General features: G+C 46.9%; 1 protein-coding gene across 3 annotated transcripts in view; it reads left to right on the top strand.

Annotated features, from left to right (window-relative positions):
• bnc2 (basonuclin zinc finger protein 2) overlaps positions 1-25,875 on the top strand; it is a 91,460-nt gene that overhangs the window by 40,838 nt on the left and 24,747 nt on the right. For all 3 annotated transcript variants that reach the window (XM_076728877.1, XM_076728875.1, XM_076728878.1), the window contains 2 exons: positions 7,849-7,951; positions 9,632-9,867. In XM_076728877.1, coding sequence (XP_076584992.1) covers positions 7,849-7,951; positions 9,632-9,867 — 339 coding nt within the window. The remainder of the gene's footprint in view (positions 1-7,848; positions 7,952-9,631; positions 9,868-25,875) is intronic.

The following is a 25,875-nucleotide window of genomic DNA, read 5'->3' as shown; positions in this document are numbered from 1 at the left end:
TTAAAGATGTCACCTTGGACTTTGTAGACTAACTGATTAATCTATTGTGAAACTTCAAACCAGACTGAAAAGGACTGTTTCAGGCTAATGATGATTAGAACAGTGTGAGGTTGAAAAAATAAAACGGGACAGAGGAGATATCTGACTTTAGCATGAACACGTAATACAAAGAAACATGTTGGATGAAGACCCCTCAGATCTGTTTGATAAAGACCAAAGATACAGGAAGTGATGGAAGAAGATGCATATTTGTTGGAAAAAGACTAAAGACAAACAAAGGTCTCTTAAATTTGGTTACTGAACACTGAGAATCAGAATCAGCTCGCAGCTGAAAAATAAACTCTTCGTCCTCTCTGGTGAACGAACTACGAACCATCTCCAACACATTTTTGGAGTTTCTCTGCAGTAATTTGTTATTTATTATCTGAACATAAACTTGAACCGAACGTTGCGTCACTCAGGAGAAAAACGGGAGATCTGGCCTGACATCTTTTGCTCGGCACTTTCTCAACCTTCCCACCTCCCCTCATCAGCTTTCCTCTGCCAGCTTGCCTGACTCCCCCCCGCAAACCCTCCCCCTTTGCTTCCTATCTCGCTTCTCTTCCTTTTTCGCCAGTGTTCCCTTCGCTCTCTCTCTTCCTCTCCCTCCGTTCCCTCCCTGCCTCCCCGAGCACCCTGCTTTGAACCTGGCCTTGAATCTGTGCACCCAGAGGTCTGTCACTGGGCAGATGGTTTGATCTCTGGCTGGGGAAATGCTTTGAGGAAAGCTGAGAGGGGCCAGGGGCCCGGACCGGGGTCCTCTGCCTGGACCTGCTGTCTACACAAAAGGTGGGAGAGCCCGGTCCTCCCTTGATGCTCCGGTATTTGAACTGACGGTGTAGTCCAGCGTGGTGCAGGCTGCTCTGACTGAGAGCATGGCATATGATAGTGAGATCACAAGGCTGGGTTTCTGGTCCAGTGTTGTGATATTACACTCCCTCTCTGTTTCACAATATCAAAGCCAGCTGGGTCCTTTAGCCGTCCACTTCATAAACAAGCCGACTGTCCTGAAGTACACGCACCGCCATTTATCACTGGTGAGTCAGAGCGAAAGTTTCCTCATTGATCTGATCCGAAACTTCCCGGGGTGGAGCTCATCATGGGAAAATTTACTCTCTGTGACTGTGTCAAACCACACGTTGGAAGCAGGAATGTTGGACGCAGAAACTTCGCTGGATTGGGTGCTTGTGTGATTGTGGAGTAATAACACGGGTGTTGTGTTGGTGTGCGTGAAGGAGAGCAGAGCGTGAGTCACATCTGACAGCTGACAAACACAGAAACACTGCGCCGGACCTCCACAGCTCACAGTGGATGTCATCTGGAATGACAGCGGATGACAGATATCATCACTCACAGTTCACTTGTTTAGTTTGTCCAGTTATGAACTCCAGATTTATGTTTCCAGCAGAAACACACTTTCAACCATGTGCTTTACAATCAAAAGTGCAAATATCTGCATCATTATCCATCATCCTTAGCTTGCTTTTGTCCTGTTTTTGCATCGTTTATCACTCAATCACCTCTTTCCTTTGCTTTTGACTCTTGAGCAGCTGGAACTAGTGAATTTCCCCCACGTGTGATCAATAAAGTTTGCCTCATCTTAAAGGATTTGATAGGACAGATGGCATCACAAAGGGCTGGAAACTGCAGAAACAGTGAGCCGTGCCAAGCTGGGACTTTATCTTTCTGCAGTTATCTGATTACATTTATGGCGGACTTGACATTTTCTCCACTGCATCTGTCACTTCTGGCCCGTTGACTCCTGCCGCCTCGACACCGTGACCCCCTCCTCTTCGGGTCAGCGGGACCTAACGCCGCAGCAGTCAAGACAAAATTGTGTTTCAGCAACAGCAGGTGAAAGCAAAGTGCAGCAAGGCCGAGAGGCGCTGCCAAACATCTGAAACTTATGTGTCAGATTTTCACAGACACAATATGTTCACAGATGAATTTTATTGTTGGCCAGTTTCTGTTAAGATGTTTATTTACCTTGTTCGCTTCATTTCCAAACTTCATTTTCAGATTTTGGCCCTTTTCGAGTTTAGTCTAAGTAGTTTACAGTGACTCACTTTAAAAAGGGCCACATCCAAACACTGGAACGGCTTCTTGTATACATTGTATCAGATTTGAGATTCATTTAGTGATCAACAATGAATCTGAGAATCTGTCAAGTCACAAACAGCGTTAATTAAGGGTGCGTGCAAACAACAGACATGGCTGCTTCCATTTGTTTGACTTAAAGAAAGGAGAGGGAAGAAAGGAAGAAAAGAGAGGGGTCCCAGGTCTCCATATGAATACATGAAAACACATGCTTCTCTTCTCCTTCTGTAATCCACCGGGGACTCACGCCCCATTTGGTTCCCATTAGCATAGCTCTGGTCGCTCTGCCCCGTGTCAAAGCCCAGATGCACAGCTGCACAAAGGACAGGGACCTCTGGCTCTGCGACTGCCAGCCGCCGGGCTCCAAACCGGAGCTGACATGGAGGACGGGCCCGGCGCTGCGGGGCTTTCACAGGGGAGACGCCATTCTGTTCCGTCGGCTGCAGCGTCCCCCCCGCGCGGCTAACGGCTTCACACCGAAGTCGGTGCTCGAGTGATTAATCGTTGTTTAGTTTGTACCACTTTGTAAGGCAAGAAAGCTCTGTTTCAAGTCACATCCAATGTAGAAAATCAAACAAGCAAAAATTAGCCTTGGCATGAGGTATTTGCTCCCCTGTATTTTGTGGCGTGCTGTGTCTGACTACAAAGACTTTCTTCATTCGGCGTGTTTTATTTGTCACCTGTTTCCAATATGGACACTGTGAAGTCCTGATCTATCTGACGGAGCCAGGGCCCGTTTTATGACACGCAAAGCTGCTGTGCCTCTTTTCCTACACACGTTGGCTGCACATTTCTGGCAGGAAATTGACAGCATTTCAGCGGCTAACTCATGGATGAGATAATATCTTGTGGGTGGAAGAGAGGACAAGATGCTCCCAGTGTTTTACAGTGACCCTAAGCAGAGACAAATTTAAATCTGAAGCTGCTGCTGCAAAGATGAGGCGCACACATGCACACATGTGCGCACGTACACACGGGGTTTTCATTTAAATCTCGGCTTTGCTTAACTCACCAAACAAGAAATGTGGTCTGTGGCTGTGTGTCGAACATGGTAAAGGTTTCAATTAAAGTAGGAGGAACAATACCCACCCAGCATCCAGCAGCTGTCTGGGCTGGCTCTCCATTGTACGCTGTCAAGGGAGGATACAGAGAGGCTGAAAGGGACTAGTGGTGTTTTAGTGGTGTTTTCGATGGCATATGGTTACAACGTCAACCTTGAAAAATGACAGGGTAGTAATACAGTTGTACAGGATATTAGTTTAGGATCACCCTCACTTCTATGGTTTCATAGGACTGGTAGAGGCCAAGGCACTGTCTTTGTTGATCTCTACATATGCTGCTTGGTTTAGGGTTGGCCTCATTTGCATGCATCGGCATTGATCCCGAGCCACGTATCCTGTCTCTCCCAGTCTGTTTCAAATCCGTTTGGACCCGACTGTGAGAGTCCAGGCCGAAGCCATCTTGTTCTGCAGCTCCTCTTTCCTGCATTTCTTCAGTCCATCTGTCCCACTAACAGTCTTTTAATTGAGAGTCCTCCCGGTCTGATGCTGGCCATTGCTGACTGTCAGTGTTTATACAATTGGGCTGGGACAGGGACTGTGAGCCAAGCAAAACATCCATGAAACATCAAGCCTCCAGCTAAACAAAACCCAGCAGTGAGACACACACACTTGAGCCAGATAAGGGCTGAAAATGATGCTTTCTGAACGCAGCTAGGTTAAGTTGTTGACCATGGCGGTAACACGGCAGCTGTGAGAGAGCGTCGGCTGTTGTCTGGGTCTAATTGCTACAGCATTGTGGGATTTTCTCCACTTGCTAACAGCTTTCTCTTTCTAGCTGCTCATTTTTCGAGTGATTTACAAAGTCTCGCGCACACTCGCTCACACACACATGCACCCCTCTGTCCTCTTCCTCACCGTCGTCCTCTTTAGTTCTGAGCCAAAGAGGAAACCCTGGCGAGACGCTAGCACAGTGACTAATGCTGTGTATCTGGCCGGGCCTCAGATAACACGGCCTCCTCCCCCGGCCTGCTGTGACAAATATGTGCGAGCGTAGCGGTGGGATCCGGGCCCAGGCTTGTCCCTGACCCAGCCCAGGCCAGACGCAGGTTAAACCTCGGCCAAACGCAGCCCAGACCCATGCTGGTCACAGAAGCAGGAGAGCTCGGAGTATGTGAGAGTCATGAGTAAATCTTTAGGATTTTGTCTCTCTTGCTTCCTCTGCCAGCCCCCCCCCACACAGACGAGCTCACACGTTTGATGGCCATCTATGACACATCCGTCTTCTGCCTCTCTTAAAAATCCTGTAATCAGTTTGTGCTCTTTCATCTTATCGTGTACGAACAGCTTTGATTCCGTCATATCACAAACATCTCCTGTGTTACTCTGCTCTTACACGTTGCTAACTGAATGTGGAACAATGCACAAATTAATCCCAAGAAATAACCGGCACAGTACGTCCCCTCCCCTCCCTGTTCTCCCGTCAGTGCCTCCTCAGTTGAGGGGGCTTGCTGCTTTAATGCTTCTTAATGCTGCTGTCTGCTTAATGGGCCAGATATGAGAGGTGCTGCTAGCCAGCGTAATAAGTCAGTGATTAGAGGGCGCCTTGTCACAGCAGCAGCCTCGCAGACAGTGGCACGCTCTAATTGCCGTATTAGACGCCCCTTAACTATCTTGTCAGCTGTCAGACCCCAGCTCGTAAACAGAAGAGGTGCATTTGATATTTGCAATTGTTTATTTCCGTCTGCTGCTGTTAGCGCTGCCGCATGGAGAGGTAATTAGGAAAGGGCTGTGCTGAGTGACATCACTGTGCTAAATCTGAATAAGAGTCTGCAAAATCTTCATGCAAGGAGGCTTACTTAAGTTCAACCTTCTGAGTTTAAGGTGGGTGACAGGCAAAGGGGATGAAAGTGGCCAATGTGCAACATGATTAGGCAGCAACTGCAGATTATTTTAATATAAATTCATCAGATTTTGTCTAAAAAATGTCAGTACGTGAAATCTGGACGACTACTGCAGATTTTGTTTAAATTTGTATGAAAGTGCTATAAATAAATTAAGTTTGATTTGATGTGATAAATAACAGTCTGTTAATAGCAACGATTAGCACAGTCGAGAAGCTGGAACCTGTGAATTGTTTTGCATTTGTGCTCAGAAAATGACTTTGTGGCTAAATTATCAAAACTGCATCAGATGACGAACAAATCAGATCTAAACATCATGGAGGGTTTGGATTTTTAGAGCAGTGCACTTTTAGTGTTTAATTAATGATAAGTTAATACACCAAAGAAACATCCTCAACCATAAATTTAGGTCTGCTGACATGACTGCAGGTTGTGGGTGTTTTCCATCATGACCACATACAGAGAGAAACTGCATGTACATGTGAGGAGCAGCATTATGAAGCAGCTTCATGAACACGACGCCTCATCAACAGGGCAGCAGGGTGGACTTTCTGAGTCCATCGTGTCTGTGAGAGGTCGCAGCTCTGACCCCGGCCACGGCCGACAAATGCTCACGAACAGCCACGTCTGCTGCGTTAAGTGTCCTTGAGGGGAACTCGCTCATTTTACGAACGCCAGCTCTCGGCTCATAATGTATGCACGCTGCAGCTGACACACGCCGTTTAATCCTCGCACACGGTGAGGATTGCCGCGCCTGCACCTGGAGAGCTTAAAAATGGTGTAAAGTCAAATAATCTCTGTCTCCTGTCTGATTGGGTGTCAAACAGTGAGGTGACACGGTTAGAAGTGGTGTAATTTTGTGTTTAATCTTGGATTAGCCCGTGCTCACTTTGACACCTGCAGTTACTAATCTGGTTTACAGCACCTCGGGGCGAGCGAGGGGGGGATTCTGATAGATTTTATGGTCCCTCAGTAGATTATGAGTGAGCTGAGTTCTGTATCCTGAGTTACAGGATAGCGGCCTAATCCACTGACAGGGTAATGTTATTTGCTGCTGTTAAACAGCAGAACGTGCGCTCGGCACGGCTCAGCGCCGCCGTGCACACGTCAGTACAGAGCAGGAGTATTCTGACTTTACTGATCGCTCACTGACCTCAGCTCTGTGACGTAAAGGCTGATCTGAGCCGCTGATCTTCTATCTGCAAGTGCTGATTGACTGTTTCTGATGTTGTGAAATACAGATTGCTGGACTCCAACCTACGATCCTTTGCGTGCATGTGCACGTCTGTGTCACATCATTGTCACACCGCTGCCTTATAAGAATAACAGCGGGACGACGTTAGATAATAAATTTAGTGGACATTGTAAATTCATAAAGTCTCAGGCTGCGAGTTGAGCGTCGGTGCGAGGACAAGACGTTTCTTTGTCGCCGTCTTCCTCCTCTTGCCTCTCACGTGTACCTCGACAGATCACGCCTTCACATTTTGATCTGACATTTCCTCAGAGCTGGAATTGCTGAGTGATGAATTTAGGATTTTCCTGTTGAAAAACGCAGCTTCTCACCTGCCTGAAGCGTTCCTCAAATTTTGCTCTGTAATTTTAGTGATTACAGATTTTTTTTTCTTTGCAGCCCAGCGAACGAACAGGAAAAAGCTCCCGTCACTCAGCACTGACTCAACACCATACGTGCCAAATGTAAAATACATTATCCTCATCACGTGGAGCTGCTGTTCACTGTGCCCAGTTATTAAAGTGCAGTTTGTTTGTTTTTCACTCCAACATCAGCCAGCATACTTCAATTACATGCTAATGTTAAAGAAATACGGTATTTCATTTCAAGTGTTTTAAAAGTCTCACACACACACACACACACACACACACACACACACACACACACACACACACACACACACACACACACACACGGTTTCCTTCACCAGTCCTCCTACAGCTGCAGATTCCCTTCAGGCAGTTTAGGTTGCAGAAGTGTTACTATCTTTATTCACCAATTCATCTTGATAATTTAAAAAATGTCTGATAAACAAAGACCTGCCAATGCTTATTAAGATTCATGAATCGGATTTCTTTTTTCTCCTTTCACTCCTTTCACTCTGTCGTCTTGTTTCTCCGTGTCACTGGGAAATTTACGGCCCCCAGCTGCTGCGCTCATTTGGATGATGAAGCTGTGTTGGTTTGTGTGGATTTCTGTGTCGACCGTACGTTTTCTCGTACGTCTCTTTATTGTTTGAAGAATGTGAAACATCTTACAGGATCAAATGACCTCCTGCGAAACGTTCCTGAATCTTGGTGAAGGCTTAAGCCTGTGCAGACGCTGCGCTGCGTTGCACTGAGTTGCCCTCGTCAAGTCTGGACACTTAACCTCACACTGCTAAAAGCTTTCCGGGGTCAGACGAAGTGCAGCTCCAGTGTTGAGTAATGGAGCCTCAGTCAAAACAAGTTACATTTCTGTGTTTTCAGGAAGGGAAGTCCTTCGTTGGTTCACATGGACTTTACAGTCTAGAGAGGCCGATTCACATGCGGAATCAGGAAATTTGGTGTCAGACAGTTGTTTGTGTCGTGTGTGTGTTTGTATTCAAAGTGTGGTATTTTGTATTATGTTGAGTGTCTGATGAGCTTCAGGGATTTGCGGTTCTGCAACAGGCCACGCAATAATTCCTCCACCTGTGCGTCTCACTGACTGCCGGCTGATACCTGCTTTCTCTCAGCCTCTGCTTTTTAATCTCTCCTTTGGACTCTGGAGCTGTGATTGACGTGGGCTTTGTCTCTGTCTCTGTCCTGTGTCTCTGCAGGCCATTCGCTGCACACTGGTGAACTGCACATGTGAGTGTTTCCAGCCGGGGAAGATTCACCTACGAACATGTGACCAGTGCAAGCACGGCTGGGTAGCTCACGGTAAGTCGGGGTGATGCATGCATCTAAATTTGGTGAGAATAAATCTAAACTTAGTTGCTGTGGAGGGAATAGAGGTCCTGACCTACATATCTGCACTCTGGACTGCGTGTAGAAAATTAACACAGATGCCAGCAGCTTGAATTCATCTCACATTTTAATTTGCATTATTTTATTTACCGCAGAAAGCAGCTTCTCTCTATCTGAGGTGGTGAATGTGAGCGAATTTTCACTCTTTATCGTAGTAAAAGTAACTTTGCTGTTTTTGTTTGCTCCTGTATTTTTTTGTGTTGCTTTCAAAGTCTTGTTTTTGCACCTCAGATCAAAAAAAAAAAGAAGAAAAAACGAACACGACCACAAGACATATAGAGAAGTGAGAGACCACACGTTATGAGTTTTTCACGCGGGTATAAAAAAAAAAGGGGGAGAGGAGACAAGAAAGTACAAAGAGAAGGCGGAGGGGAAAAAGAAAAAAGAAAACACCTGTTTGGCTTGCGTCCGCACACGAGCGGGCCGTGGGCCCTTCAGCCGATCGCACAGGACCCCATTGACTATTTTTTAATCTCTCCCTCTGAACTGTCAGGCACCCATCTCTCCTCTCCCCCGCTTTTCATTTCATGTCGGCATTGGCAGGGACTCTGACAAGTAGTTCTTCATTTTTTATTATGTTCGTGTCTGGCTGTGCTGCGTTGTCAGGCAAAGCCCTCGTCAGCAGGAAAAAGCCGTCCCAGGATCAGAGAGAGACCCAAGCAGGTGTCACCCAGACAGGCAGGGAAAGAGGGGAGGGAGAGGGGGGAGAGAGGTATGAGGTAAGGGAAGAGAGAGGGATCGAGAGGGGGAGGAAGAAAGAGAGAGTCGACCAGGTGTCGCCCAGACAGCTGGAGAGGAGAGAGAGGTGACTGAGGTTGCGATAAAGGTGCAGTAACAAATCCACCTTTTGGAGTTGGGGCTTTTTTTGCCCTCAGTGTCGCTGCTCAGGCGGCACACAGGCTACTCTACCCTAAACCCCGCAGACACTACTGAGACAAGTACCTCCTGAAAACACAGATCACACAGAAAAGGACAGTGTCATCAATACTTATCATGCTCTCATTATCATACACGATCAGGTCATCAAGTTAAGTTGTGTCAGTGCTTTAATAATGCAGCAATTTACACAGCATTTCTATTTTTTGTTGTTTTTAGACTACTATTATATTTAAAATCATGACATGTTATATGCCACAGCGCAGTAGATGATATATAGATACAGGAAATGGCTCTTTTTTTTTTTTTGGGTGATTGTGTTCTCACTTCCAACATTCCTGACTTCACAGTAAACCCTTCGATCACACACCTGATCAGGCCCAAACACAGAGAATTAAGATTTGAGACAAACCAGGGTGGATGTAAAGCAGGTGTGGCTCGAGATGGAGACAGACGAGGCGAATAAAAACGGAGTTGCAAGGGCAGCGTAAACGTGAAAGAGCAAGAGATTAGATTAAATAGAAATAATGGCAGATAATTACATTAATGTCATTGCTTTTATCTGATTAATATGTTATTATCAGCCAGTGCTGAGTGTGCAGCAGCCTCCTAAGGAAGGTTTGAGATGAGAGGCTTGATAGGCATTAACTGTGTGTGTGTGTGTGTGTGTGTGTGTGTGTGTGTGTGTGTGCGCGCATCCCCCCATCACCCACATAGCTCTGGACAAGCTCAGCACCCAGCACCTGTACCACCCGACCCAGGTGGAGATCGTTCAGTCCAACGTGGTGTTCGACATCAGCAGCCTGATGCTGTACGGCACCCAGGCCGTGCCCGTCAGGCTCAAGATCCTCCTCGACCGCCTCTTCTCCGTGCTGAAGCAGGAGGAGGTGCTGCACATCCTGCACGGCCTGGGCTGGACCCTCCGAGACTACGTCAGGGGCTACATACTGCAGGTCAGTGCTACAGCGCCACATGTAAAGCACCATATGGGTTTAGTGCAGATGTCGAGAGCAGGTATTAACCGTTCGGACTCTCGGCTAACACACAAATGCATCCCCGCACGTGCTTTATACATGCCTGCAATCTTCGGTGCTTTCTGAAAGTGGGGATAATGTCCACAGTGATCACCGCCATTACTTTCTCACCAAGTGTATCTACAAATTTCTCCAGCATTGCAGTTATTTGGAGAGGTGCTGATCAAAAGCAGAATAGGGACAATCTAGGCCACTTCAGTCCCATTGCCCGTCCATTTTCCTCACATTTTCCCTGCTGTTACTCCTGCTTCAGTCTGGCCCCTTTTCCTGCCCATTCAACACTGTGCCCCTCCACTGGAAAAAGGAAAGGAATAAAAAAAAAACGAAAGTGGAGAAAAATGTCACGCCAGCAAACTATAAAACCACTGTAGTGTGTTTCCTCTCCCCATCCATCCTTCCCTCCACCACTCCCTCCCATATAATTGCAGTCAGACACATTTCTCAATCAAAGGTACGGAGGTTTTGGTGTTGAAACCCAAACCAAAGTGTTCCTGAATGAATTAGTTAAGAGCAAGTGAACATGTGCATGTGGTTAGCTCCGAGCGTGTGTGTTTGTGTGTGTCCATATATGTGTGTATGTGTGTGTGTGTTGTGTGCACATGTGCTTATCTGTATGCGTATGGTTTAGTGTTCCAAGAGTGTAAGTGGAACAGCATGGTGAGGAGAGGCTGGTTTGTATGTGGAATCAGCTTCTGTGAGTAAAGCGCTCACAGATCCAGTCCCTTTCTCTCACACACACAACACACACGCACACACACACACACGCGCACACACACACACACACACACACACACACACACACACACACACACACACACACACACAATAAAGTTACTACAGCTACATGGTAAACACAGGTGGAAGATTTTTGTGTGTAATGACATGAAAGAGTAAAAATACATGTTAGAAGTATAAATATTTGTAAATTTGGGAAGTGAAAAAAATATAATATGACCCTCTTCATTCAATGTATTATATTCTTATTTCAGTAATATGAACATAGTTTGCTGCATTCCAACACTTTAATTGTTCTAACTGAAATATATAAAATATTAGTTTAATTATCAGTGAAACTGTTTTGCTTAATTGATTAATGGTTCAGATAAATTGTAGATAAAAGCTCTTAGAACTTAAGATGACATCTTCAAATGTCTTGTTTTGGTCCAAACAGGAGTGCAAAACCCCCCAAAATCTTCATTTTGAAATAATTATGGAACACAGACGAGCAGCAAATTTGCTTGATTAAGCAACTGAATTCATCACTTAACTGATCACTCAAAACTGCTGCTGGTTGCTTTAATTTTTCCACTAATTGATTAATTGACCGAATGTTCCAACTGAAAAAAAAAACAAAACATTCTCACCGTTTAATTCAAGCGTTTTCCCTGAGAAAGCGAAGTGAGCGGCTGCAGCTCTGCGGTGTGAGAAAGCCTTGTTTTGAGTAACAGTTGGAGCACTGCGGTTCCCAGAGCCGTCGCAGCCTCCGTGTTTACATCAGCTGGTTCTAATAGTCAGCTGGAGGGAGCACCGTTGCTCAACTGCTCAGCCTCATGTCACGCTACTGGCTAAATCCTCTAGATCTCCTCGGAAGGGCTTCAAAGGGGCCGCGGCGGCGGAGAAGCAGCCAGTCACTTAAGGACAGTAAGTAGTCATTGTACGGCCCTATTAGCCTGTAAGTAGCTATGAAATTCAATCATCTTCCCCGAGCCTCCGGGCAACGCTTTGTGTCAGGGGTGTGTTCGCCACCACTACGCCGCGCTAAATGAGAGATAAAATGAGGAGAACAGTATTGCAGATGATAGGTAATAAGTTGTCTTTTTGATATTGATGTCAGGGGACATTATTTAAAGATAAATTACTTTACCGTGATCCGAGCAGTCAGGCTTTCGAACGCTCGCTCCTACTGATTAAGGATTTGAATAAAAGTGTTTAGGCCACAGGAGTAATCATGTTAATTTCTATTTTAATGAGATATGCTATAAATCACTGTAATTATGAGCAAATAAATCTATTTCTGAATTATGTTCTGATGAAGCTTCTCTTCACCATATATTCCACATTTTCCTCCGGAGCGACGGTTAGCACACGCGTGTGCTGAGAAACATACGTCTGTGTTTGCTGTTTGCTGGGTGTCAGTGAGGCGTCACAGAGCTTCGGACACTGAGCTGACAGAGTACACCTGCAGCTCCTCAGGTGCGCTGAATGTATGCAGGGAGGAGAACACACACGTATGTTCCACCGAACACGCAGAAGAACCCTGAAAACACACGAGCAGCTCAGAGCACATTCGCTCTCTACTGGTGGCGCTAATTTAAAGGAGGCTAAGTGGACGGCCATCGTGTTAGAAACAGCAGGTTCGTTGGTCAGAACCATGCATTGAACCCGCCTCCCTGCTCTGCTGTCAGTGCTGTGATTTACTGGAGGCCTGAGTTCGTCACACACACACTGATGTCAGGAACAGTCGCTCGTGTTTGCCGCACTCGTCAGAAGCGTCAGCGTTGTCTCATCACCACGTTAGCGCCATGAATTGACAGTAACTATCATCATTATTGCCACTGTAATCCAGCTTGGACTCTCCTGCAGGATAAACTCATTTTCTCCACAGTAAGAGTCATAGTACAAATATGCCGCCGTCGCCTTTTTAGCCCTAATTCAGAGAGGGAATTAATTCATGTCAGCGCCCGGGATGAGCTCTGCCCTCCTCTGTCCTCTCTGCCATTCACTGCAGAACAAAATGAATACATCGTGCAGGTGTGACTAAATATGCGTACGCTCTGCAATTTACCTTTGTAATAGGCTCCTTAAACTGCAGAAATTAATCAATATTATTAAAAGCTTATCTAGTGGTTGGGATTTTGATTTGTAAAGGAGAGGAATTATACATGACATCAATAACCATTAAAATGAACGACTGTCTCCCTGCCTCTGTTCTTTCAGCCTTCTAGAAGCAGTTTGCAGCCTGACCTTCAGTCACAAGCCGCTCTCTTAAAGCACTAACACACTTTCCTGCAGGACTTCCATCAACGTATGAACGCAGCTTTATGTGTTAACGCGATCATAACGAGGCCGAGGTCCCGGTAAACAAGTTCTTCTTGCCAGACAAACCAGAAGAGAGTAATTCCATCTCATCACATTTCCACCAGTTTAAAAGTTACTTCACGACCTTTCCGCCGGCCGGCCGGCGCTCTGAAATATTCCATGAGCAGATTATCCTGAAAACTCCCACAGCCGGCTTTACTGTGTAAAAGGACTTTGGTTGGATCTTCTTCTCCTTTCGCTCGATCAGTTTATCACAGCTCTCCTTTAACCAATAACGGACCTTAAATTTGACCTTTTTTTCCTCAGACTTTGAGAAAAAAAATGCTTACACGTAACTCTACATTAAAATCTACTTTCTAACCACGTTTCATTCCTTATCTTTAGTCTGTGCGTACAGGGAGCCGAAAAAGGAATATGGACGCCAAGAGTTTGTAATCTGCAAACATGAAAATCACCCTGATAAAAGCTCTACAGGTTTCTGCCTGATAGTGATGGCTGAGGTGTGTGTGTGTGTGTGTGTGTGTGTGTGTGTGTGTGTGTGTGTGGAGTGTTTTCTCGACCCTTTAGCTGCTTTATTTCTCCTCTATCCCCCCGACTTCAAGTTCAATCCAAAGCATTATGTGACACAGACACATTTATCCGTCACCAGAACTCCTCGCCCTTCACCCTGGTAAGACTTCTGCCTCCTCCACTCCTCAGCCCTCCCTCCCTCCCTCCCTCCCTCCTCCTCCTCTCCCATGGTTGTTTCCAGACAGACCCACAGCCGATGTGCACCAGATGCCCCCCAGCCCCAGCCCCAGCCCCAGCCCCAGCCCCAGCCCATCCCAGCAGCCTGTCACTGCTCACTCCTCTGTTCGATACAGACAGATGGAATTGCTATCAGTGCTGGCTTCTGTCTCCCTGTCTCAGCCTCTGTCTCCCACACTCCATGCTGTCTATTTTGTCTTCCTCTTTCTTATCCCTTACCAAGTGAAAAATAAGTAGAGAGAGAGAACGAGTGGAAAGAGAAAGAGAGAGAGACGGGGGCTTTGCAGCCAACATATGGGCCGAAGCCCAGGGTTTTCCTGAGCGACATTCTCAGTAATGTTCTGTCCTTGTAGAACATTGGGCTGCCTCCACTTTTATGAGATGTGGTTTTCCTGACTCCACACGGCTTCCAGGAGACCCAGATGGAACCGCTAACAACCCCCACCACCACCACGCAACCACACACACACACACACACACACACACACTGTACACACACAAACAGTCTTAACCCTAATTGCACACACACTCGGAGGAATGCTTATTCAAACTATCGGGCGCACACGCGGCCGCAGGATCACACTCGTCTGCCCCGATGGCCCTCCGACAGGCTTTGTTTCAGGGGCAGAGGCCTCAGCGTGAGCCTGTGTTTTACATTATTAATGCCGTAAAATAATCTGCTCACATTTCTGCCTATTTATCTACTTATTTGGTAAATATATTGTTTCTCTAATGAGCATGAACATTGGATGGAGTTTCCCCCCCCCCCAAGTATTTGGAGGTCTGCAGGAGGGCTGTGCTCTCATTTAAAAAAACTTGTGACTGTAATGTTGTACATGTGTACTTACACATGTGGAATATGAGATGTAATTACATGGATTAGGGTGCAACAGCGTTTGTGTAAGACAGGAAACCATTTCCAGTCGCAGGTGGGTCCTGAGGCCTTCGCACAGGCACCACTCAGCTTCTCTATAGTGGGTTAGAAAGGTATTTATTGAGTTAGAGTCGCGTTTCAAAATTTCTCTCTTTCTTCTTCGCCTTCCCTCCCCCTCGCTGCACCCCCCCACCCACCCACCTCTCCTTTCTCTGTCTCTCACTCTGTCAACTGTGAAGGGCACCGTATCTCTTGATCCTCGCCTGAGAAACTTCCATTTTAGGTAGTCAGGCTCCGTGCAACAACATTTTTTGGACACAATCCCCTTCTCCAATCTCCTCCATACGGCACACTTGTAACCCCTATTTTCCTCCTGTCCTCCTCTCCACCCTCCATCACCTCCCAGTGCCTCCCCTTCTCTCAGAACCTGTTTTCTGTTATCACTACTTAATGCCTCACCCTGGGAGATGGACGGGGGAGAGAGCATTCTCCTAAGGTGGAAATTCTTACGTTCATATGGTTATGATTTGGTGGGGAGGTCAGGCTCGATTTTTGCTGGAAGGCTTACGGTTGGCTCTGTGCTGGCCGTGCTGGGCTCCAAGCACTTCAAAGAGGGCCGGTGTACTGAATCAAGGTGATTCTCACCCCTCCCCTGCCGAGTGCTCTTAAGGGTGTCTTCTCCGTTCTTATTCTCAATCGCTCACTTCTAAGTAAGCCAGAGATAAAAGGATGTGATTTCAGATTAGAGGATCAGCCAGAGAGAGGCAGAGGAGCGTTATCAGCGAGGCATTAAAACTTTACCATTTGATAACAATTTCATATATATTAAAAAAAAAAAAACGCAGCTTCCTTCATCAACAACAAACGTTCAATCCTCCACACGTGTTGACACAATAAACCGTCCGAACGCGCCGCTGTGTTTGCACACATCGCGCCTCCTCGCTGTCACTTTCTCACAGCTTCTGCAGCTCACAGCCGGCTCCTTACAGTCCTGCCCATGCCAAATCCTCCGTCCCTCGCTTTTCAATCCTGAACCCGAGCCTCAAATGAATTCAAGCTGGAGAAGCAAGGTTACGAGCAGGTTACATTGTATGCAGGAATTTGGGAAATAATTCCCCTTATATTGGATTTGGAAGGTAGTCTGAATTTGACCATAGATTCTACAAGGCCTCACAAGCTGCTGCAAGTTTAAAACTGAGAAAGAAATAATAAGGATAAATAATGGTATGAAACCAGTTTGTCTCTCTGGTTTTAAATTCTTATACCACATGCTATCAAGTGGAGGCTGAGAAGAAAATAGCTCCCGAAGAGAGACGGTAAAATTATTATTTTAGGGCTCATCTTTTCATTGCTCTAAATCTCCATGTGTTGAAGTGTATGGACTGTTTGTGTGTGTGTGTGTGTGTGTGTGTCTTTGGCTACACACAGCAGTGAGGTAGAGCTTGGCCGTCTGAATGTTACTGATCCCTTTTGTCAGATAGTTTTCAAGACGTTTGGGTAATATCAGGACTGCAGCGAGCAGACAGAAGTGTGTGCTTGATCATCGTCTTGTGTTTGTGTGTCGTGCATTCATCTTTGTGCTTTCCTCGTCTTTAATGTCATCAGCTCTTTATGTTTTCTATCGCGTCCACGCGCGTTCGTCTTCGCCATCTCCCGGCTCGACTCACACTTCCACCGCCTCCGCTGTCACCTCCTCGCTTCTGTGTCTTCAGCAGAGAGCTGGGGTGTTCGCTCGGTGTGTGTACTCTGATCGTAGCGGTTATGAAACACAGTGCTGCTGCTGTGAGGTGCTCTTTATCTTCACGGTGCTCTTTTAAAGTGAGACCATTTGTGCGGCAACAACATTCAGCTCTGTGATGTGATGCTCTCCTTCTCAACCTCTTGGATGTTCAGTGTCGCCTGGCTTTTTGCTAACAGTGCATAGTGACAGACAGATTTTTCCTGCAGTATAATCAATAATTGTGCTTTATCAAAGGAGTTATTCCCTGATTAAAAACATCATTACATGCAGAGCAGGCCTGTAGCAGCAGTTCATACACTGCAGGCGAGGATCATGGACGCCGCATCAAAGAACGTGATAAAGTGCCAATACACACGGCACTTTCTTCTCGAGAGACGCTTGTAATTGCAGCACATTTGGAAATCCCTTTAATGCATCCATTACATGCTCGGTGGCCACATGCAGATCTGAAAATGTTATTTTAACTTGCGATGAGTGACCTCGTGTTTGGTCACATTTAAAGATCATGAATATTCCATGCAGTAACATATGGAAGTGAGAGGCGTGTGTGTGTGTGTGTGTGTGTGTGCAGGGGGTGTTCTAATAAAATCTGATTGGGGAGTTAACATACTGTGCAGGGCAAACATGGAGAGTGAAAATGATATGTTTAACATACATGGTCAGGCCTTTGGGCTCCCATGGGATCCTCGTAGGGGTTTGATCAAACTACACTCGGCTGAGCTACACACACACACACACACACACACACACACACACACACACACACACACACACAGTCTATGAGTGCCACCGTCTTACCCATTTCCCTCTGAAATCCCCATGATAAGGCCGACTTCAAAGCCTCGCAGCCAATCCTGCAGCTTTAACCCGAGATGCTGGTTTGATTCACCAGCTGCATCTCTTCCCATGGCCCCCACCACACCCCAGCACACACGCCCAGCCTTACTCATGTTCAGTGTATATCTGAGAGAAGCAGCTATCCCCGTCCAGCTCACGGTGCATCCAAATCTAAGCGAAGAAAAGGAGCCACCAGTGCTTTTCTTCTGGCCTCTAAGTTCCACTGGCATGTCATGATTAGGATAAGAAGGAATATTCTGCCTGCATTAATGGGGCGCCCTCTTTCTCCTCATCCCCTCTGAACACCCTGGTCCTCCCTCCTCTTCGCCTGCTCCATGTGATATGCATTACACTGATCAGTGTAATGGGATCTCTGGTTCTCTCACTGCACATTTGCCTTTCTCTTTTTACCCAGTGTCCATGCCCCAGGAGACTTCCCTCAACAGGTCCTCGCTGCCGCCTCGGTGCGGCGGAGGTTCCCCATGAGACGCCCTCGTAGTCTGCCGCGCACCCTAATTGAAACTGGAAATCTGCCATCCTGCTTATCAGGAATTTTTATTTACCTCTGCCAGACTCTGCCCTCTGTACTCCTCAAAGAGGGCCACGTTATAATTGCCTCCTCAAACAGAATCCCTCTCTTTCTGTCGGCATCCCTCGCTCCATATATCCTTTTTCATAAGTTATAATATCCTGTCTCGCCTGCGCTGGAAGGAGGAAATGGCTTCTGAATTCTGAAGTGGCTTTTCAGGGGGCTACGGGGGTTTGTTGCTGCGGAGGGAAATTGAATTTTACTTCAAGGTCAGCGACACTAATGACGGTGTGGGAAGGTGTTGATCTCGCGTAGCACCGGTTTGTCTAGCAGCACCCGGCTGTATCGATCGGCACGGGAGGTTCTAGTCCTGCATTGATTGTCACACTGAATTGTTTGGGAGTGTGGTGTGAGTGCTTATGTGGGGCTGCGGTCGCTCTCGGGGGTCAGGACTTATAGACAGACGAAATAAATGACCGACACAAGTCTCCCAAAACGAGCAGATAATGAACAGAACCAGAAGATAGAGTAAAAAAAATGTCCTGAACTGCTCCTCCACATTATGACTGATGCTTAATATAGCAGCTGAAAGTACAAGTACACACTCTAAATACCACTGGAGACTTGTGCGCACACACACTCACACATACGATACCTTCCCAGACTCAAAAAATACATCCACCCATACACACACGCACACACAGAGTGAGGATTTTAACCAATCACTTTCATGATTCACTGCTGCTTGTATGCAGGATGGTTAGTTATGGGTAGGTGCCCTGCGGTGTGAGCGAATGTGTGTCACTTCCCCCACAAATGGAAACATTTAGACACTGAAGTGTGTCCTGAGGTGAGAGCTGTAGAAGCTCTCACTCATAAAGTAGCGGGGAGGCAGCTTGTGGAGGAAATGAGCTCGGCAGACTGGTGGAGGGAGAGGAGCGTGACACACACTGAAGGACCTCACACACACACGCACACACACACACACTGGTGACTGCTGTGGTTGCGCTTTGCACCACGTCTATCGCCGTCTCGTTTTTCACCGGTGGCTCCAGCTGTGTTTGACTTCCTGTGTTTCTACGTGATGCTGTGGTGTCATTGGCAGAAAGGACACAGCCTGGTCTGTGCCTCCGTGTTGTGCGGTGGTGGTGAAACGGTTCACTGACCCCACCGTGAACCAACACCGGCGCTGAGACACCTGTGGAAGTTCACCGCAGAACCAGAAATAATGTGGGACGGTTGCTGAAACATAATGGAGCTTCTCAGGTTAGACTTACGCGACTCCTTATTTTAAATTCTGCGTTTTTAGCGATTTCTAAGCACGTCAACGCCTCAGCAGCTCATTAGCTGGTTGTAAAAGCTCCACCTCTTATGCCTCTACTCACTTTTTTTCTCTTTCACCTCTTTCGTCATCCCCTCCCTCTGATGTGTTTTGCATGAGCGCCTTTATTAAGCGGGATGACCTGTCATGCAGGTGTGAGGAGAAGGTGATGACTTCCCCTGCTCCTCCACACATCCCCATCCTCTCCCTCTTCCTCCGGCTGTGGTCTATAGAAAGACACTGCCTCTTCTCTACCAATTGGTCTGGCTTCACTTCACCTCAGACAGCAGAGGGGAGGTGGACAGAGGGGCTGAGGAGAGGAGGAGGAGGAGGTGATGGCGGGGGGGAGCGGAGCGAAGACTTCTCCGAGGAGAACCCAAGAACCTTCAAAGTGAGCTGAATTCCGTCGTAGGTCAGCCTGTTTTTAATGGTGATTAGTATTAGCACGCGTTGCGAGCTTAAAGACATTTTTTGTTTGTTTGTTTGTTTTTATCCCTGGGCATGCCAATAAACAATCAGTGCATTAAGTGGCGAGCAAATGGAATCAATTCATCCAGTTTTGCGCAGATGAGTGCAGAAAACGAGGCGTGAAGCAGCCGCTCTCTGTGTTTGGAGTGGCTAATTAGGAGCCCATTACAGGGCATCTCAGCATGGTGCTACCCTGATTGTTTATTAGAATTTCACTAAGGTGAAGGAGAGCGAGCGAGAGAGGGAGAGAGAGAGAAAAGGGGACTAATAGTAGTAATAAATGGATAATAAATGGATACCTAACAGACACACACACACGCAGACTTGGTGAATGCCAGCCCCTGGGCCTCCTACAAAAAGGGCTCTTGTAAAAATGGAAAAAAAAAAAAAAAAAAAAAAAAAAAAAGAAAAATCTCTAGCAGCACCGTGCATATGCTTGGCTCCGTCCTCTTAAAGACTGTCTTATTAAATGGGTAAGTGGCTGAGTGCTGGGACCACCAAGTGCGCCGTGCTGTCACTGGCACACTGCTCTCTGTGGGCTGAGTGCTGCAGGCGTAGACAGGATATGATACAGGGTCACCAGAAATGATGGTTTAACACTTGATGATACGTCAGTTCCCAGCACTCGGCGAGACTTTTCTAGTCCCGGATTTTGTTGCCGACTTATAGCTTCCCACAACTGCACCTTTAAAGTGTGCATGCGGGTTTGTGTGCGCGTTGGAAGGCAAAGGCAGTAATCAACAAAGACAACAGGGCCTTCTGCAGAGGGAAGATCAATAGGCTGCTACAGGTGACTGACCTCAGTGAGCAGACGCATGCATGCAGGATAACCACACACACATACACACATGCACCAGGAAGTACTTGTGGCATGCTCTCCTCTGTGTTGTCTCCACCTCACCTCTGGTTTACACTGTATGTGTGTGTCTGTGTGTGTGCGCACACTCACACACAGTATTACTCTCTCATCTTCAGGATCTAAGGCTCAGTGCCAACTGGTGCTTTGGTGCCAGGCACTGCCTTATCACCTCCCCGGCGCACAGATGCATGCACACACACATACTTGCGTTCTTACTCACATGTGCACTTTAAACAACCTTGTTGCAAGTGTTTGTGCACAGGCACACAGTCGTACATGATGATCTACCCTCCACATAAACAAAGATAAGAGCAGGAACGGTCAGCGCAAGGCCCCAAGAGGTACAAAGCTATTACTGGGAGACCACAGTCGCGTGGCTGTGTGTACATGTGTGCGCAGTCACGCTGGTGTTTATGCGGGGCCGGCTGCAGAGCAGAACTCTTGGAAAAGCAGCTCTGAGTTTTGTGTGTCACCACCGTTTGCCAGCGTTGCAGCACAAACCGCTGCTAACTGCTTAACAGGAGACTGCCAATGGCAGCGCGAGGTGTTAAACTCCTCGCTGACTTCCTGTCAAAGCCTTTGCCACCAGCCTTCGCTGCGTAAAGACTCAGAGGTGATCTGACAATATAATCACAGCGAGTCACTGAACAACGTGCCAAAGGACGCTGACAATTTGACAATGACTCTGTCAGCTGATCGTCTCACATTAAGCACTGAATCGCACCTTTGTCAAGCGGTGCGGCCCGCTCGGCTTCGGGCGGCGCTGTCTGCGTCTTGATCCCTGACAAAGATCCAGCCCGCTGAGGTGACACAGTACAAAGCGTTTTCCCACTTTGCCAAGCTGGCAGACCTAATTACTGTGGTAAAATTCCTGGGATCAGTCCTAGATCAAGTCTCCTTAGCAGTGTGAGCTGCACACCCAGTGTCCCGCAGGAAAGGAATTCAATTGATTTCCCAGATTCCTCGGTCTGAACACAGAACATTTCTCAAAGCTTTGTAATCACTCACTGAAATTCCTACAGTGTTACCTTTAGGGTTAAAGCACTCACAGCGTAGAAAATACATGTTTTGCCTGTTGAGCGAGGTGAAATCTCATGACCCATTTATTAGCTTTAAAAACCTCGAGGCAGCGGTACGAAGTGTTGTAAAAGTTTGCCAGTGGTGACATCTATGACTGGACTTGCCATTTATTAACGTTTCAAGAGGTTTTTACGGGTCCATATTCGACACAAAATCAGCCTCTTTTCAACGCGGCATGATTTGAAAGCTAAAAATAGACAGTTTGAGGCACTTTTCTCTGGCGGAGTGACAGAAGTTGGCCTTGGTGTAGCAGTGGAATGAATTCCTCAGCATTATGACCACATCAGTTCCTTCAGCCCTTTGAAATAAGTACAGGACAGAGCCTGTTGTTATCAGAGCGTAGGCCCAGCCACCTTCTCCCTTTATGGGCATGTTTTGCTAATCTTGCTACTGGCCTCTGCTTTTTAAGTCAAAACAGGTGTTGCACTTATAACACAATCTCGTATTAGCGCGAGCACCTCAGCTCATACTCCTCCGAGGGCCGTGTTTTCTTTGCAGATTCCTTTCTTGGCCATGAGGCCTACACCTTGTTTCATATGAGTTAGAGACTCGAGAACGGAGTCATTAAAGCTATTTTGATATGGGTGTAATTTTAAGACGGACTTGCTAGGGGTCAGATATACTTGTTACAAGCCCTGCCGATGCTTCAAAAAGCAATGAGGGATTCATGTGCTGGCACTAAACCAGTCCAGATAAAAGTCACGTCCATTGTGAGTCACAGCTCATCATTTCTGTTTTTGCCATCCGCTGCGTGCGTGTTAGCAGGGAGGTGAGTTTTATTGTCTTCCTTAAAATAAAAGCGATATAAAGTAAAAATCAATCTGGCACAAGACCCAGCAAAGGTTTCTGCTTTGGTCCCCTCAGCCACCCTCCTCTTCGCCTTTTTCTTCCATTTTCATGTCTAAGGATAGAGAGATTAAAGGGAGGCCATGTCTCAACCCTGAAGAACTGCCATCACTCAGGGATGAGCAGTGCCAAGCTCCTCTCTCTCTCTCTGTCTCTCTGTCCGCTGGATACACAACATCCCCTGGTGCTCTTTGGCCCTTCTCTTCATCCTCAACCCACTCTCACACACATCACACCCATGATTTACTGTCAAACACTCCTGCGTGTGTGTGCGTATGCGTGTGAGCAAATGTGTGTCCACACATGTGCTCTGTCTGCATGGCAGCGGCCACATCAAATGCTCCAGAGCAGCGCTCCTCTGAGACATTACCCCATCCATTCTCATTCCCCCATAGTGATTCCAACACAAAAAAAAGTCAACATTTCAAAACCTGAAAAAATTAATAAATAAAAGTAAAGGCAGACTACATCTGGCACAATGTCTGTACTTAAGGTTTCCAAGTATGTGTCTAGGGAGGAGATCTGGTGGGACGGAGCCCGAGTCGGCTTGGAAGCAGTAGAAACGGATGTCACACTGGAAATTTATACGGTGCGGTTCAGGGAGCAACGGCTGTAAATTGACAAGTGATGCTTGTGAGCAGCGTTACCCGTCTGTTTCCCTCACTCTCATCTTCTATCTTTTTCCGCTCATCTTTTCTTCTCTTAGCGTAGCTGTTACTTCTTACATCTGTGCTCGCCCCGAGCGTTATTGTTAACGGGTGAGAGATACAAAAACAGGCCAGAAGACTCAAAGGGGAGAAGGTAGCTGTGTGCAGAGACGTGGAGAAAATTACTTATGTTCGCTTTGTTACATGAAATAGTGAAAGACAAAAAAATGTGCTACATCTGAAGCCAATATCTTTAATCTTTAAGCAATGTTTTGCTTGGATGAATGTGACCCTTAAGTCCTGTTTTGGCAGAGATGAGAGTATGAAGCGAACTACAAGTCGAACAATACACAGAAATACAGCATCACCAGAAAAACCTGAAAATGTTGCTTTTTTTTTAATTGTACGCCCTTTACCAGCATTAACTATAATCCCTTTCATTTCTTCCTGGAAAAATGTTTAATATAGGCGAAGCTATTAGCCGCAGTGCTGAGGCAGAGTGTGTGAACCTGCCTGTGTGTGTGTGTGTGTGTGTGTGTGTGTGTGTGTGTGTGTGTGCGCGCTGTAGTTTGATCGGGTCATTCTACTGTATAAATGTCTCTAATGGCAGCACTCTTTTTAATAATGCAGCACCCTCTTTTCTCTGTCCCCCCTCCCCGTCACATCGTGTTTGGAGTGACGGCCACATGAGCCGCCGCCCCCCCCGCCCACTTCGTGTACAGTAGGTCACCTCCACACAGAGATGGGGGGGGGGGGGGGGGGGGGCTGTGACCGCGGGACTGGAGAAGAAAGAAGAAAACAGTAACTTAGCATCTGAAGATGTTTTGCGCTCTACAGGATCAGATGTGGCGACACGGTTCACCAAATTGAGGATCTGACTTTGAGTTTTGAGATTAAATCTGATCTGAATTTCAGTTCTTTGCTCTCCTCTACACAGTGACACGACTTATCGACAGTCTTGGTTTATAAAAGCACGTTTCTAAATACAAGACCTCTGCAAAAGAAAGCCTTTGATCCGATAACACGTGCTGTAATTAAGAAAAAAGCTCGTCACAAAACAGCTCTTTTGGTCCTGGTGGAGCGGCGGTTAATAGGCACACCATAAACTGCAACGCCCTGATCTTTGTTGCATCTCATTCACCTCTCCACGTGTTTCCTGCCTTTGTCTCTGCTTTAAACTGTCCCAAGCAGGCTAAAAGCACTTTAATGATCTTCTAAAAGGCACAGAAAACACGCTCCAGTTTAAAGTACAGCGCACAGATACAAAGACGGCCACCAATAAATAAAAATAGAACCATAAAAACAATCCAAGCTGGGCTGTCCTCTAAGCAGCACATAGTATCCCAGTGTTATGGCTCTCCATGTGCACAGCACGTGTCGCAGGACCGCAGGACTGCGTTCGGACCGCAATGCCACGATCTGACACGGAAATAGTAGCTCCAGTGGATCTTTTTAATAATTGAAATCATTTTAGTTTTTCGATATACACGTCAGTATCATCACCCCGTAATGTGAATCCACTCGTCTGGCGATATCGCCTTGCCGTACAAGTCAGCGCTAACGCTGCCTGGGCAATGTTCAGCAACGACATCTGGTAGACTCTTCTCCCACCAGCGCCGCCGCACGCCAATTGAGAGCAGACAGATGCCAAGACCACTGTGGCAGCTCTGTCTTTCTCCCTCTCTCGCTCTTTTTCCCTCCCAGTGTACCGACTGATACAGGAAACATGCTGTCACATCTGGGCCTTACAGGGAGGAGGAGACGTGAAGGGAGGGATGATACGAGACAAAGATGGGGGGAAGGATCGTCAGAGCTCTCACACAGCTGCCTTGTGCGCGCACACACGCACACACATGTGATGTGTCACAGGCCTGAACATCAATGTGGGTGCCGTGAGGATGATGCCCCTGCAGGGTGACAGCGTGATAAGAAGGGTGTATTATACTGTAGCACCAGTGCAGCATGCTGCGCGTTACTTGCCGCACCCCTACCTCGTCTCTTCCGCCCCCCCCCTCTCATTAACCCTGGCTCTGATTGCCCCCAGGACTCGCTTGTGCTAATTAGAGGGGGGAAATATGTCTACGATGCATGCGCCCCTGTACAAACACACACACACAGATTTGCGCAGCTGACAGAAAGGCTTCTGTGACTGTAGGTGTGAGAATCAAAGGCTCGTCTGCTATTGTGTTTCATCTGCCTTCTGAACGTGTTGCCAACCGCAGGGTTAACCCCAGCAGGTGATGGTTAGCAGCGCTGTTGCTTCCTTTTCCAAAGACGCCTTCATCTCCGTAGTGCGCACCTCTTGATTTATCCTCGCTAAATCAAGAAGAGAGCATTTTGTCTCAACATGATGCAATTAGGGCTGAACAGGATAGAAAACTGAGAACTGATCGTTTCACGTTTCCCCCCTTGTCAGTCACTTCCTGTGACGGGTGTCACTATTATATTACACAGAATTTAATAACAGTTCTTAATGAGAAATTCAAACACCATCAGTGGATTATAAAATATGCCGAGAAAATAATAAATGTAAATCCTCCGTATTTTAATGAGGATTGACCTCTTGTGGTGAGATGCTGAGGAGGATGCAGATTAACTGATTGCCCCACACACACACACACACACACACACACACACACACACACACACACACACACACACACACACACACGCACAATGACTGTTCTCGGCTCCTTGGCGAATTAAAGCCTATTGACAGAGAAGCTGTGCGACCTCTTCTAGCACAGACATCACTAATAGCACTTTGACATCTCCATTCAGGAGGCTTTTCTGTTCTGGGGAGCAATTTGTGAATAACGAAAAGGCCCATTTTCTTTTTCTTTTCTTTTTTTTTTTTTGTTTTACATGCTGTTAGGGACAAGCACGAGCAGACACAAACATGTTGTGGGAGTTGTACAGCAAATAGCTATTTGTACCTG

This window comes from Chaetodon auriga, chromosome 4, assembly GCF_051107435.1.
Source record: "Chaetodon auriga isolate fChaAug3 chromosome 4, fChaAug3.hap1, whole genome shotgun sequence".
NCBI lineage: Eukaryota > Metazoa > Chordata > Actinopteri > Chaetodontiformes > Chaetodontidae > Chaetodon > Chaetodon auriga.
The sequence above is the reverse complement of the archived record's forward strand: the minus strand, read 5'-3'. Positions and strand labels throughout refer to the sequence as shown.